Below are 14122 nucleotides of genomic sequence, written 5' to 3' on the forward strand. Positions count from 1 at the left end.
CTTTTCTCTTTTATTTTCCTTTCTGTTCGGGCACCAGCGTGGACAACTCAGACAAGAAGCCAGGGACGCCGGGCACGCCAGGCTCGCAGGATCTGGAGATGGCACTGAGGCGCCTGTCCCTGCGGCGTGAGAACTACCTGAGCGAGCGGCGCTTCTTCGAGGAGGACCGTGAGAGGAAGCTGCGGCAGCTGGCGGACCAGGGGGAGCTGTACAGCGGCAGCCTGACGCCCACCGAGAGTATCATGTCGCTGGGGACCCACCTCTCCGGCTTCTCGGGCCTGTCGGGCCTCTCCTTCAGCAGCCGCTCCTACCTGCCCGAGAAGCTGCAGATCGTCAAGCCGCTGGAAGGTGACCTCCACAGGCCCCGGCCACGCCCCCTCCCCCTGCTCCTCCTCCAATCCCTGTGGGCTCTCCTTAACCAGGAGCCAGGCAGCCTGTCCACACAGCACTCCTTCTACTTCAGAGACACGCAGCCGCGCTGCTGGTTCGAGATCCCTTAAAAGGAGCCCCACCCCCCTCCCTGAAACATGCCAAACATTTTCCGTGAGCAGGCTTGCCAGAATTCTTTTTTTTTTTCTTTTTTTAGTGTCTGTGTGGAAAATCAAATTTTCAGCATGCTTTTGATTTTGATCTATGTTTTTTTTCAGGATTACAGTACATAATGAGGTGCACAAGTAACAGTAATTTGCACATTAATTACAATGAAGAGCACAAAATCTTGCTATAATTATTTACAATGGTCTCTAGCTATATTTTCTCTTTTTACATCAGAAATTTTTTGGTTAGCGCAAACATTTGACATTTGAAATAACTATAATTACCAATGAAAATGTAATTCTGGCAAGCCTATCCATGGCTATTATCTATGCACATCTAGCTGGTGCTTCTTGGTCATTGTATGGCATTGGCTATAGAACGAGCATACAGCATAACAAACTGTGCCAAACTGATACGGAGTTTAAATTGCACATATTTACGTGACCATATTCAAAGCAGTCACTGTGAATTTCAAGCTAAAATTGGATTAGATATAGATAAGATATAGATATAGATATACTATTATTCTTCATTTTGAAGAGAGCCCTCAGTCCCCTTAAAGGCGTCCCACACACATCCCTACATTTCCTGTGTTCTGTGGAACATGATGTCAAACAGAACCAGAACCGCAAAAAGCAGTTTTTAGTTTTTACATAAAATGGAAAAATGAATTCTGTTACTTTCATGTTTGTGTGGAAACTGCTGTTGTGAGCACTCTGGCTTGAGGATAAACCCTGAATTTTACTGATTGAAGACAGGCTTCCTAAACCACATAATGGGTGGAGCTGCTGTGTCAGTCAGTCACTGACGTATTTGCACAAATGAAAAGACTTTTTCCTTTGCAGATGATTGTTGAACCTCAGTATCATTGGCTGGAATCATTGAGCCACTGGTAAGGTTTGGTAGCTCTATCCAGTTTGGTGTTCAGGAAGCCTCGCTCTCCAGTACAGTTCTACATGAAAGACTACAGTGCCTTCTTTTCTAGTGTGGTTTTATACACCGAGTTCCTACACTGCGCTTACTTGATTTAGATTTAAGATGCAATATCAGAGACTGAGGGGAATGGTCTTCCAGTTGTAAATAGCAAAAAAGGGTTGCTTTAGTTACTATAGTAACAAAGCTTTTGCCCCATGATTGTTTTTAAAGGAATGACAGTCCTGAATATGCTTTTTGAGTGTTTCTTTACCTAATAGGCATCAGGCTGCTTTTTAACGGTCTGTTTTAAAATGAAAAAATGCCTTGTACAGGCAAGATAGCCAGATCCTGCTATATACTGCCATCTGCTGACGGAATGCAGAATGGCACCGCATGCATCTCTCCAAATGCGTTCTGTCAGTCCCCGTGTCCTCAGTGTCAGAGCTGAAATGAAACATTAAAGCAGTTGTTAAAGCACTGATTTTTTTTAACACAATGTTATTTCAAGTCTAAAAGGTGCATGTGTAAAATTAATTTTCCATCTTTTTCGTGTTCAGATATGTGTTTACGATGAAACAATGATTTTGACTTTTTAGACTGGTTTGGGGTGATAAGCATGTCACTTCCTCTCTATCTGTTCTCCGAAGGTTAGGTACAGCACATCCTCTATTTACATCCTTCTTCTTTTTTTTTTTTTTTTTATAAAAAACCCTTTTCTTACTTATGCCCTCTGTCTTTTCTTTTTTCTCTGAATGTTTCAGGTTTCTCTTACCACTGTGTTGATAGATTTTTTTGCTCTTATGCTTTCTTTCAGCTACTTGTGTTTTATATAATTATATATTCTGCAATAAAATCTACTAATTTCTTAACCACCTCCTTTATGTTTCTTTCTCTTTCCAGTTGAGTCTGTGGTGTACCTAACCTTTTAAATGCTCTGAATAGATTCCAGAAAGTCCTTTATTATTTATCAGAATCTGAATGTTGTGCACTGACAATTGCATTGAACCCTTTTCAGACTTGAAATAAAATACATTTAACATGCTCTTAATGTCAGCTGAATGGATCTAAGAAATAGACTTTCCACACACCAGTTGAAAATGCATTGTGATGTGTGTGTGTGTTGTAGCATCCTCTTAAAAAAATCTTTAAAAAAATCCTTTAAGAGATCAAAGACTCAAGAATTTGGAGCTGAGAGAATGAAATGCAGCAATCTCCTCCTGACACCATGGTTTCAGCATGTGTTTAAGGGCAGGTCATTGCTGTTAAAGGCCGTGTGCCCAGAGCTAATATGTTTATGGCTACTTGACTCACAAGCTCTAAATATAGCTGACTTTGATGATGTCTGTACAGTACTGACCCCAGTGTCTCGGGTTTACGGTGTGGATTCCCTCAGTCCGGCAGAGTAGTCTTACTCCCAAATCCTTCACACCACTGTCAGTCAAGCCCAGCTCTCTCAGCACAGAGCTCAGATGAGAGGCCATCCCTTCACAGTATCTTCTAGTCAGGTTACAGTCACTCAGCCTGTAGAGTAAATTGATCTTTTCTGTGGAAAACCATACATATGATCACATACAGTGTCACCAGAGCTCTTTAAATTATAAAGGAGCAGGGTATGGTTCTATGACAGCCTGATCAGCTGTGGAGTGCTCTCATACATCCATGAACACTAAACCTGTTTTATGTGTTAGGAGATGAAACTCAAGTTCATTCTATTCCGAGTGATAAGGTTTCTGTGTCCTGAAGCTTTGTGTTATCTAGTGAATCATGTTGTATGTAGTGAACTGTGTGGCGTGTCTATGTCTATGGTAATCTATGGTATTTGTGTGTGTGTGTTTGTGTGCTGGTGAGATATGGAGCAGGTGGGCAAAGAGGCTGGTCTAATTTGTTGGTGTGTTGTCCTTCTGTCTGTTTCATTAAAAGGCTCGGCCACCCTGCACCACTGGCAGCAGCTGGCCCAGCCCAACCTGGGGGGCATCCTGGACTCACGGCCGGGCGTGGTCACCAAAGGCTTCAGGCCTCTGGAGCTGGACCTGGAGGAGGTCTACCAGTTCACAGACTTTGAGGAGGACGAGTCAGGTGACCTTTCGTTCCCGAGCCTTTCTACCTCAGCCTCCGCCCCCGCCCCCGCGCGGTGCCGCAGCCGCGCCTCTTCCTCCTCCTCTTCCTCCAGCTGTGTGAACAACAACAGCAGCAGCCACCCGCCGGAAGCTTCCAGGAGCTCCCAGGAGCCGCAGGACACGCAGGCCGGTGGCGAGGAGCTGTCCGGTGAGGGAGCCCACTAAATAACCGTCCGACAGAAAGACAGACAGACAGACGCGGGACGCCTTGCAGGATGCTGAATTCCGCGGCATTCATTGGCTGTCCCACCCCCATCACCACCCCCTGCACGCCCTCGCCCACTCACCTGCACGCCCACCTCACCCCAGATGTGTGCTGCCTGCCCTTTGAGTATATCACCGTTATTTTTTTAATTTCAGTAATCACTTTCGGCTTCAGTTTCTCATTTGTGGGTACCATAGGTGTGCTGAGAAAGGTCTGCGAAGTCTCTCTTTGTAAATTACATTTTGTCTTCTTTGGAACAGTGACTCTGAAAACAGACAGAGTGTGTGTCACTGTCTTGGTCGTCTGGTTTACTCTCAGTGCTCTGTTAACATCTTACATGCTGGAGACATAGAGTGTGCCTCTATAAAAACAGGAACAAATACAGAAGTTACCTGATGGTATATTCATTTGGCAGAGACATTATCAGAATCTGAATCTGAAGTTGTTGCCTCCTTGGGAATACGTAAGCAGGCAATGAAACTCTGAAAGTTCCAGAAGCCATCTCCAGCTAGTTTGCAATTTATTCAATATGGCAGCTAACATATTGTACTGAATTCAGAGTACAACTGATATGAGGGATTAGTACATCAACTTAGAGTGCAACAGACTGAGAGACATATGGTTTTGTAAATAGTAGAGCGTTTTGTCATATACAAATTGCATGTGTTGTGAAAAATAGTACTATTGAATATTTATGCTACTATTAGTCTTGGTCAGTTGAAGGAGTAATGGGCTAGAAACTGACTCTATATGCACGTTCTGTGCAGGGTGCTTTCTGAGACCGATGGGTCTTTCTCAGCACACACTGGTTCTCTTCTCATCTTTTCTCACAGTAATTTTTCTCCTTCACATCTAATTTGGCTTCCCAATCCAATCAATCCCTTAGCCCTCATGTGATTCACGCCCAATTTACCTGTCTAAACCAATCGTGTTTCTGCATCCTGGCTTCATCCTAGGTAACTCAGCTGGGGTAGGGTTATGCATTATCACAAAATTCCTAATCTTACAGGCATGGCAAGTTATATCTGGGCATAGTCATACAGATGTGGTGTTGTGCTTTCCTTATTATTTTCTCTCTCACACACACACAGACACACACAAAACATCATCAGTTGCACACACCAGTACTCTGACAGGGTGACTCCATCCACCGCAGGTCATAGGGAGCCGCATGCCTCTGTATCAAATGTCACTTCTATTAAGAACGGCCTCTTAGAGATTCTGAGAAGAAACCGCACACACCACCTCACTGTTTTAAAGGAGTAGTGTCTCACAACACACACACACACACACACACACACACACAGTGCACAGTGACAGATTATGATCTGCAACTTGTTCCTAAATGTCTAACACAGACATTTGTGTATTTTCAGTGACAATCTGTAAGGAAAAATCTTTTAGTTCTTTAAGCATGCCTGAAAGGATTTGGTAATCTTGTGCTCTCATGTCTGGATTTTAATCTGTCTTCCCTACCTTTTGCAAAACTGCCTTTGTGCTGAACATTTCTGTTTAAAACTGCATCAGTGAAGCCAGAATAGGCAGCTTTAACAACTGGTGTAGACTGCCTCTGAGTGAGGGTACACATTCTGTATTTTGGGCTTTTCATAGCGCAACCAACACTTTTATAATAGAGGTCTTAATAGACATTACTTTTTGCATCTTGTCTTTCTGCATCAATCACTTACTGCATTCTCCCATGCATGTTTTTGATATAGAGCACAAGGATGTAATTGGATTTGTCTGCTCTTTGAGTTACAACATTTGAGCTATGTTGAAGCTGTTTCATTGGCGACCCATCAGTTTGGAGTCATGTAACCCTTGGTAACCTGATATTGCCGTCTATGTACGGCCCTCAAAAGCAAACAAAAAACAACAAACTTTGCCAATCACAGGCACAGTGAGTAATATAATGCTCTGTTTGATGCCCTGTCTGCCCCATGTCTCCACCGACACATGACACACCACTGATTCAGAGGATCTAAGCCTGATGCAGCTTTAAACCCTTTCTCTCTCTGTGTGTTGGAGTGAGTTTGACTGTGTGACCTCTGTCCTCTTAAAACTGACCCCCTGTCCTCTACCCCCCACTCCCTCTCCACAGTGCATTATCCCGGTAAATGTATGTCTCACACCAGCTCTACCTACACCTTTACCACCTGCCGCATCCTCCACCCGTCGGACGAGCTGACCCGAGTCACGCCCAGGTGAGTGCTCCACGACACGCCCCAGCCAGGGCCAACGGCCATCTTTTCATTTCATTTTGAATACAGAAGAAAAAAGAAATTTGTAGAGAACATTTTTTTCACGTATTTGCCAAATCCGGTGTAAAATCTGCTAAGATCTTTCAGTGGTTACTAAGCAGACCATCTGAATGTTACGGAACTCTTTCCAGGCCGTGTGATGCTGAAGAGGAAGCGGCACTCTGTCACGTTGTTCTGAGGGCTGACTTAGAGCAAACACACTGACAGGTGTTGTGCCAGGGGGTGAGCCAGTGTCACATGACTCTGGTCATGTGACTTCATTGCAGGGGAGTGTGGAAATGTTGAGGGAGTAGCAGCCTGTCCCCTCTTCCCCCAGCTAATGGCGTGCTGCATTGGAGCACTCTAATACCCCCAACTCAGACAAACCTACCCAAGCATTTAACCTCCTCAAAGGCTTTGGCCAGACCCCATGAGCTGGGGTGATGAATGATGTCATTTTCTGTGATATCATCATGAAGAATATGGCTGCCAGTGGCTTGCTAACAACTAAGCATGTCTGCATTGTGTATAGAGCAAAATAATACACCGAATACTGTATTTTATGTGCAAGTAACAAACAGATTTGTTGTGACGGGTCCAACTGTCGGGATGCCTTAGAATGACACTTGCATTTTTATTTTCAATTGGGCATTATATACCAAAATATGTTTCTCAGACCATTTGAAGGCCTGTGCCACGTCCAGGGATGAGAGTTTAAAATGATGTTAGTGTTGACAGCATGGGTTCATGTTGTTGGTAGGATGTTTAGATATATTGTGGAATCTGATTCACATTCACAATGAGACATGAAATGGAGTGAAATAACCTGGCTTTTACTGTACGTAATGCTGTGTGAAAAGCCTTTTCTGTGGAGAGCACCTATAGTCTACTAACCAGTTAATAAGCATGTTTTTCACTATGGGCTGCAGTACTGCAGTGAGAAGGAGTTTTCACAGATAATCCTAAAGCAAGAAGGGGAAGTTCTTTTATGTGGCACTGTTTAACATAGAGTGTCTATAGGCAAATTTATTTTACAATTGCAGCTATCATTTGAATGTGATTCCTTACCTCTAGCTGTGAAGCATGCAGTTCTAGCCGGATACAAATAAATCCTACAGTTGTTTAGACTGTGCAATTTCACTATCACAAAGGGAGGCATATTTGGGAATAGGTCTTCACGTAAGGTCATGATTTATTGAGTGGATGTTTAATCCACCACATGGTTAAAGCAATTCCCAGTTTTATGAAACACCTTCAAATGTCCATGTCGGGTTCTCGATGCTGTTATGTTAGTATAAATAGTTTTTAACACGTCTGATTACTCTTTTTATGTAGTAATTATACATGCCAGACTTGGGAAATACATAAGTACCGTTGTTGGGCTATTCAGTGAAAGTGAAAGATTTTCTTACCCTGAGGGAAGTGCTAAACATTCAGGGTCTACCAATAACGAAACAATGGACTTACAGATAGTAGAATGCAACCAAATCTCACCATGCACAGTAGGGTATCAAATCCTTGTGATTTTTCTAGTTATACTTCACTGTCATTAAAAAACATCAGTATCAGTCCTGCTCAGTTTATACTGCAGTAGCAGCAGAACAAAGCCACAGAAATTGAAAAAAAAAATGTATGACAACGTGTAGCGTCTGAGTAAATGCATGCAGTGTGAGCGGGTCTGTCTGCAGGAGTAGCGTCTGAGTGCACACTTTCAGGATAAAGTCCTCAGCTCTCTTTCTGTTCCTCTTCCTTGCAGCCTCATCGCCGGCCCCATGGCTGCCTGCGTAATGACCAGCAGCCTCAAATCCACCCAGGGGTCCACCCCCTGCACCCCGCGCCGCCTCAGCCTGGCCGAGTCCTTCACCAACCTGCGCGACTCCACCAAGACCATGAGCACCTCCCTGGGGCTGGTGCGCCTCCTGCAGGAGAGGGGGATCTCCGCGGCCGTCTATAACCCGCAGAGCTGGGACCGGGCCGACACCCCAGACGCCCCCTCCACCCCCCGCGGCCCTGACACTTTGCCCTCCACCCCGCCCAACTCGCCCACTAGCCAATCCCAGACTGCGTCTTCAGCAGCCGCCGCCCCCTTCCAGTTCCACAGCTCCGGCCCACCCTACGACAACTTCCTGGCCTCCCGGCCCGCCAGCTCCATCCTGCGGGAGGTGCAGGAGGAGGCGCGGAGCCACGCGGACTGCGAGATTCAGACTGACGTCAGCGTCCACAACCTGCGGCTGGTGGACAAGGTAAAGCGCTTCGGTGTGGCGCGGACAGTGGCGGTCAGCCCCGGGGCTGTGAGCCACGCCTCCATGCTGGGGCCCCTCAGCGGACTGCGCCGGCCCCAGCCTCTGTTCGGACCCCCCGTGGTAACCAGCGCCATCGGGGGGCTGCCCGCTCTGAACGCCAGCATCCGCCGGAACCGCAGCTACCCGGCTATGGTGGGGGCCAGTATGGCGATGAAGGGCCCTGGGCCCCAGAGCTCTGACACGGTCCTGGAACCCAAGCTGCCCAAACAGAGCAGCCTCAAATGAGGAGTCTGCCCCGCCCTTCTGTGTCACCTCTTAACCCTCCATGCACATCCACTGCTTCAGTGACAGATCAGCTCTGTGCCTCTAAGACACTCTTCTTGTACGAAGCCCCCTCTCTCTCCTACACACACGGAAAATTCTGTGCAGCACCATAACATGTTCTAAGGTATTTTTGCCCTTGCTGTAAGTTGTTAGACTTGGAGGTGCATTTGAGGTGAATATGCAGCACATTGTAGCTACACATCTCTCTGGAACCTTTCTGAGAGTGAGCTCAGATGTACGCCCTGTGTAAAGCACTTTTATTCCCAGGCCCAGCCATGTGGAGAAACAGACGTCGTTTGGTCCCGGTTCTGCAGTGTAGCTCCTCCCTTCTCCTGCCCCCTGTGTGGCCACTCCCGCATCACTGTGCACTGATCCTGAGAGCCAATGAGAATCAAAACAAGTGTGCCAATCAGTGCACCTTGCCGAAAACTCACATTGTGAACTCGTAAGAGTGACGGTTTGAGTGGCATACATTTTGTCCAACCTGAATATGGGTTCTGGTGAAAAAGGGGTGTGGATTACATAGCCACTCCCTGTGATTCTGTCCCAGTGTCACTCACCCAAAGTTAAATCCAAATATCGAGCGGGATTGGCCACACTGGAGATTGGCGCGGAGCCAGGATGTTTGCAGTGAGTGAATGTTGTTTGAACGTGAAAACTGAGTCTATCTTTTTGTGACAGACCAACCTAATTTATGTGTGTGTGTGTATATATTAAGTTTCAAGACTTACTAATGAAGATATCAAAGACTTGAATCATGTTAACAGTTGATAATCAAAACAAGGATATTTCCAGCAGAGGATATTAGGCTTACGTTCTTGACTTGAAGCCATCAGATAGTCTGTGCAAATACTGAAATGCCAGTTGCCAAAAGTGTTTGATGACTGAATTGTTAGCTTTAATAACACTGAAAATGGTGAGTGTAACAGCAGGACTGAAGTGATGTCACAGTGCCTGGTAATTTAGTTTATTTCATTCTGATTTGACTGACTTATGTGCTGTACCTCAGTCCCAGAATGCAATGCGCACCTTGCATTGCTTTTGTTAGTTGTGTTATGAGATCACCAACAAATTCTTTTAACCTAGGTCTAAATAAATTCAACATGTGTTACATCATACATTTATATTTTGAAGAAAACAATTGTAAGGATAGTGATCTGTGAAAGTATATGTTCAAATACTTTCGCTAACAGTAGTTAAAAATGCTATTTATTCTTTACTTCAGCGTTTTAGTAAAAACACAAAAAAGATTTGTGAGCTGATATTGTGTGTGCACTTATCGTCTGTAACTTGAATCCTTTGAATGTATTTGATAACAGCAGATATGTCCATAACTGTACATTGAATTAAATGATGGGTTTTACTGCATCGCACCACAAAGGGAAGTATGCTACTTTACATTATAAATGAGAAGTATGCAATCAAATGTGTCATGTTAACTTTTTTAAATAAGCTTAAAATATGAAAAAGAATTTAAAAAAATTAAGAAAAAACAAAAAGAAAAATGTCAAAAACACTGTTAAGTGTTGGGTTGTACTTTCAGGAAGTTCACATGCTGTTCCCAGGAAAAAAAATCAATAAAACAATTGATATGACTTCCATCTATGTCTCTGATGTCATCCTGTCCTTGTTTATGGACAATACACAAATTGCACTTTTCTTTGGAAAATCCTGTCCTGTATCAGTCTTCTCTTTCAAAGAAGCTGCTTTCTCACAGTAATAAAGCTTTTGACCAGCAAGCAGAAAGGTTGGATGCACAGAGACTGACAAATAGAATGGTCAGGGGTAACAGGCCTCTGAGTAACTGTCAGCTCCCCACAAGACTGGGTCCTGTCCCTGAGAACCAGCTGGGGAAAAGGACTCCGATTAACTACTATACGGTGATGGATGACATCACCTACAGTGTATCGCACTGCAGACCTTCACATTTTACCCACAGAGGCCTAGCACACATCTCCCAAGACATTTTTGTAGTGTGGTGTGTCAACATTCTTTAAGTGCAGTCACCGTGACATTGCTTCCCTCTTGGAGGGGATATATAAGGATACCTCATTACAGCTGAAACAGCTGCAAAGGGGAGACATGTCTCTCTCATATGCAGAATTGGCAACAGGAATATCTGGAACCACTGAAACCCTTGTTTTGGGGGAGACTGAAACATGCAGCTATGCTCAAGCAATAAACGCCAAAATAACTGACCTTAAGTCTGAAGCCCCTTGTCCTCATTTGTAATTTATCCGCATTTGCATTGAGTACTTTTGACCACTAGAGGGTGTAGGTTGTTCAAAAAAGGAAAATGACTTGACATGGAACATTTCCTGAATCACATTTTGTTTTAGCTAATTTAGCTGTATTGCTGGTTTTCGTTGAGGGCATAAAGATCCTGGAATGAGACTGCAGCCCTTTTAAGGCTGAAATGTTTTGCTCTGCAATTAAGTGTTATTGATTGCAGAGATGAGCGACTCCAGTCCAGGAGAGCTCTGGGGTTATATCAACCTCAGAGCCCCACTCAAGTGATGTCACTGTATGCATAAGAAATCAAGTCCTTGATGTTGCTTGGTCTGAAGGAAAAAAAAAAACATTGTATTCACAGTTTGTTAATCCATGCATTTTGCTCTTTCATGTAATAAAATCAAAAAAAGTAAATGGATTTGCTTAATACATTTCTTGTCATGTGAACATAAGGCTGTCCAGACTGCTTTTTATAGTTGTATTTACTTTGTTTGGATCAACGGAGTAAAACAATCCTTGGATTGTATTGTCTGGACAGTGTTAATTTACTTTCTGGTCTTATTACATTTTTGTGCTTACACTATGTTTAACGTAACACAGTTTTATTCCATACAGTTTGGATTTTTACATTGGCATGGATGCCATGTACATGTAAGCAGGAAAATGTTTAGTAGAACTATTCAATTACAACATATTTCTTTGTCTATGTTCAGCATTGCAAAACGGCTTTAGATATAGTGATAAATAATCTTCTACAGAGAACTAATGATGCTGTTTTACCAGGGGAAAGACAGGAGATGTGTATGTGTATATCTGATTTGCAGTAAACATCATGGATATTGGATATGCCATCAAACCTGCCTCCTGGACATTTGAGTCTCTGGCACTTTTATTAAAAAACTGTGACATTCCTCCAAGGTGCTACTAAACGTCATTACCCCCGTACCAAATTTGTGACGCCAATCTTTTGTATTCCCCTGCCCCTACTTTGGAATGTTCTGTCTGGAATACTTTCCCTGCTCTGCCCTCACAATGCCCCTGAACTGAATTGGGCAGAAATATGGAGTATTAGATGACTCTAGAGCTGTGTGTTTAAATCTCAGTCAGGGAGGTGCTGCTCCACCCCTGAGCCAACTACATATTTGTGCTTAACAAATCAGGTAGTGTGTATGTCTATGTATATATGAAATAGCCGATTCTAGTAAAAAAAAAAAAAGGCAATAATGACCCACAAATTTTAAGCATTTTAATCATGAGTCTTGAGATCAAAATGTTGTTGAATCTGTGTTTCCCATTAATAGGCGTGTCCAAACTTTTTACTGTATATATGTATGTGTATGTGTGTGTGTGTGTGTGTGTGTGTATAAAATTTAACTGGCGCTATTACCATTATAATGCTTCCCAACGGCTCGTTTATGGTGAGGAAACAGGCCTAAAACCCTGGACTTTTTTCAAACATCACAGGAAGGTCATTGAATAAGGACATACAATATTTCGCACTACAAAAAAGAAAGAAAAACTCCAAGGCTGACCTAATGGGAGCCCAACTTCAAACAGTCTTGAAATGAGATGCCTTTGAGTCTATGCGCTATCTGATGATTATGCTGAAAGAAGAATATTCTAAATGACATCATCATTGCTAAAGTACTTATTGTATTTATTGTAATTCAAGGTGAGATTTGTTTGCATGTGGTATAGGGCAAAGGTATTCAGATTGGTGTCTGTGGATTGCAAGGCATTAATTCAGATATTAATTGGTATAAAACACATGGAACTTTGAACTGCTGTGTACAGTACCTTTGTACTTGTACTTGCATTAGTGTATAAAACAATTCAAAGAGAAACTGCATGGTTCTCTTATTTGTAATATTTCATCTGTACATGATTACTAAGTGATATACTTTAGTGGAAATTGGTGATTTGAATATCAGACGTTTTATTTCAGAGCATAAATCCATAATCTAGATGAAAGGCCATTAAAAAAAACAATAACCAAGTCAATAAAATCACAAATTTCAAAGATTATCTGAGTTTCTTTTTCAGGACTTCTTAATATTATATAAATACTGTCCAATTGAAGGCGTCTTCATAATCCCTGTGTTAAACATGGTGCTTACTGTTCAGTCTGTCCTGCAGAATGTCACACTGACACTGACAATGTCACCCTGACAAGCGCTCACAACACATTAGCAAGAGATTTGCTATTTCTTTTTATCTCAGTCTGACAACTTTGCCGGTACAGCCTGAAAGCACACAACAGTGACTCCTGCTGCTCATTAAGTGTGGGTGGTGTCATTGTCAGCGTGATACTGATACGAGAGCAAAACTAAAACACTGCCTTGTTTTTTGTCAGCTTGTACGCTGCACATACTCAGCAAGCCATTTTGATACATTTCAGATATCTTTACCGGAGTTTTGTTGAAATAGTTTATTGAGGCAAGTCACTGGAAAAGACCTCTATTACTACTACTGCTACTACTACTATTACTAATAATAATAATAATCAAAAGTGTTTTATTATCATTGTTATCATTACTGTTAATAATAAGGTCTTAATCATCTCTTGATACAGACTGCTTGAATAGATACTGTAGCTAGCATGCAAGCTGGAGTCCAGCTTTGTTTGAATTTACTTTGAAATTAAATTCTTGCCTTATACATGCACTGTGTGGAAGGATTCTTAATCTTCTTTTTGCATTGTCAGTTTGCAACAAACTCAGTCTTCATTGGCTCCACCCTGCATTAGACTCCAAGTGTATCAAAGCTTAGAACAGGCATGACTTTCTGCTTATGTTATTCTGTCACTATAAAATTAGTGAAATGTGTGTTTCAATGTATCAGCAATGGCATTGACAATTCCTTATTGACGGTGCTGGATAAAAAATTCACCAGTTCCTTCAAAAATCAATATGAGTCCCCCAGATTTTGAAAAGTCAACATTGTGACATTTTAACCTCCGCCCCTGTGTTCTGCAATTTTCATCACTTTTATAACAGTTTATAACCTCATAAATGTAATATACACATGATTTTGGTATTAATTGAGAGAATACGTGTAGGATTATGATGAAATGGCCAGAATCAATTTGGTGTTTCAGTCAAGATATAGTAGATTATGAAGCAGAAAAAAGAAAAGCTTTCATTCATAGTGCACATCTCAGTATGTGTGCTATGAATGTTTTTTGCTTTGACTTCAAGATGTCAGTGAACGGAAGAAAGAAGTTGCACTGACAGAACAAAATGCCTAAATGCTGTTTGGGTTATTATAAATGCTGGTGACTTTGACTCCAAATTGCTCCAGTTGCGGTGT

General features: G+C 42.7%; 1 protein-coding gene across 9 annotated transcripts in view; it reads left to right on the top strand.

Moving 5' to 3' along the window:
- The window catches only part of trak1a (trafficking protein, kinesin binding 1a), a 38994-nt gene extending 29308 nt beyond the window's left edge, over positions 1-9686 (top strand). For 5 of the 9 annotated variants that reach the window (XM_036538346.1, XM_036538342.1, XM_036538344.1 and 2 more), the window contains 4 exons: positions 38-348; positions 3373-3717; positions 5876-5978; positions 7771-9686. In XM_036538346.1, the coding sequence (XP_036394239.1) occupies positions 38-348; positions 3373-3717; positions 5876-5978; positions 7771-8542 (1531 nt within the window). In that variant the 3' untranslated portion in view covers positions 8543-9686. Of the gene's footprint in view, positions 1-37; positions 349-3372; positions 3718-5875; positions 5979-6166; positions 6258-7770 lie in introns of all 9 variants that reach the window. The other 4 variants (XM_036538345.1, XM_036538350.1, XM_036538348.1 and 1 more) reach the window with 3 other exon arrangements.
- The last annotated feature ends 4436 nt before the right edge of the window (positions 9687-14122 follow it).

Source organism: Megalops cyprinoides, chromosome 10 (genome assembly GCF_013368585.1).
Source record: "Megalops cyprinoides isolate fMegCyp1 chromosome 10, fMegCyp1.pri, whole genome shotgun sequence".
In the NCBI taxonomy this organism is placed as follows: domain Eukaryota; kingdom Metazoa; phylum Chordata; class Actinopteri; order Elopiformes; family Megalopidae; genus Megalops; species Megalops cyprinoides.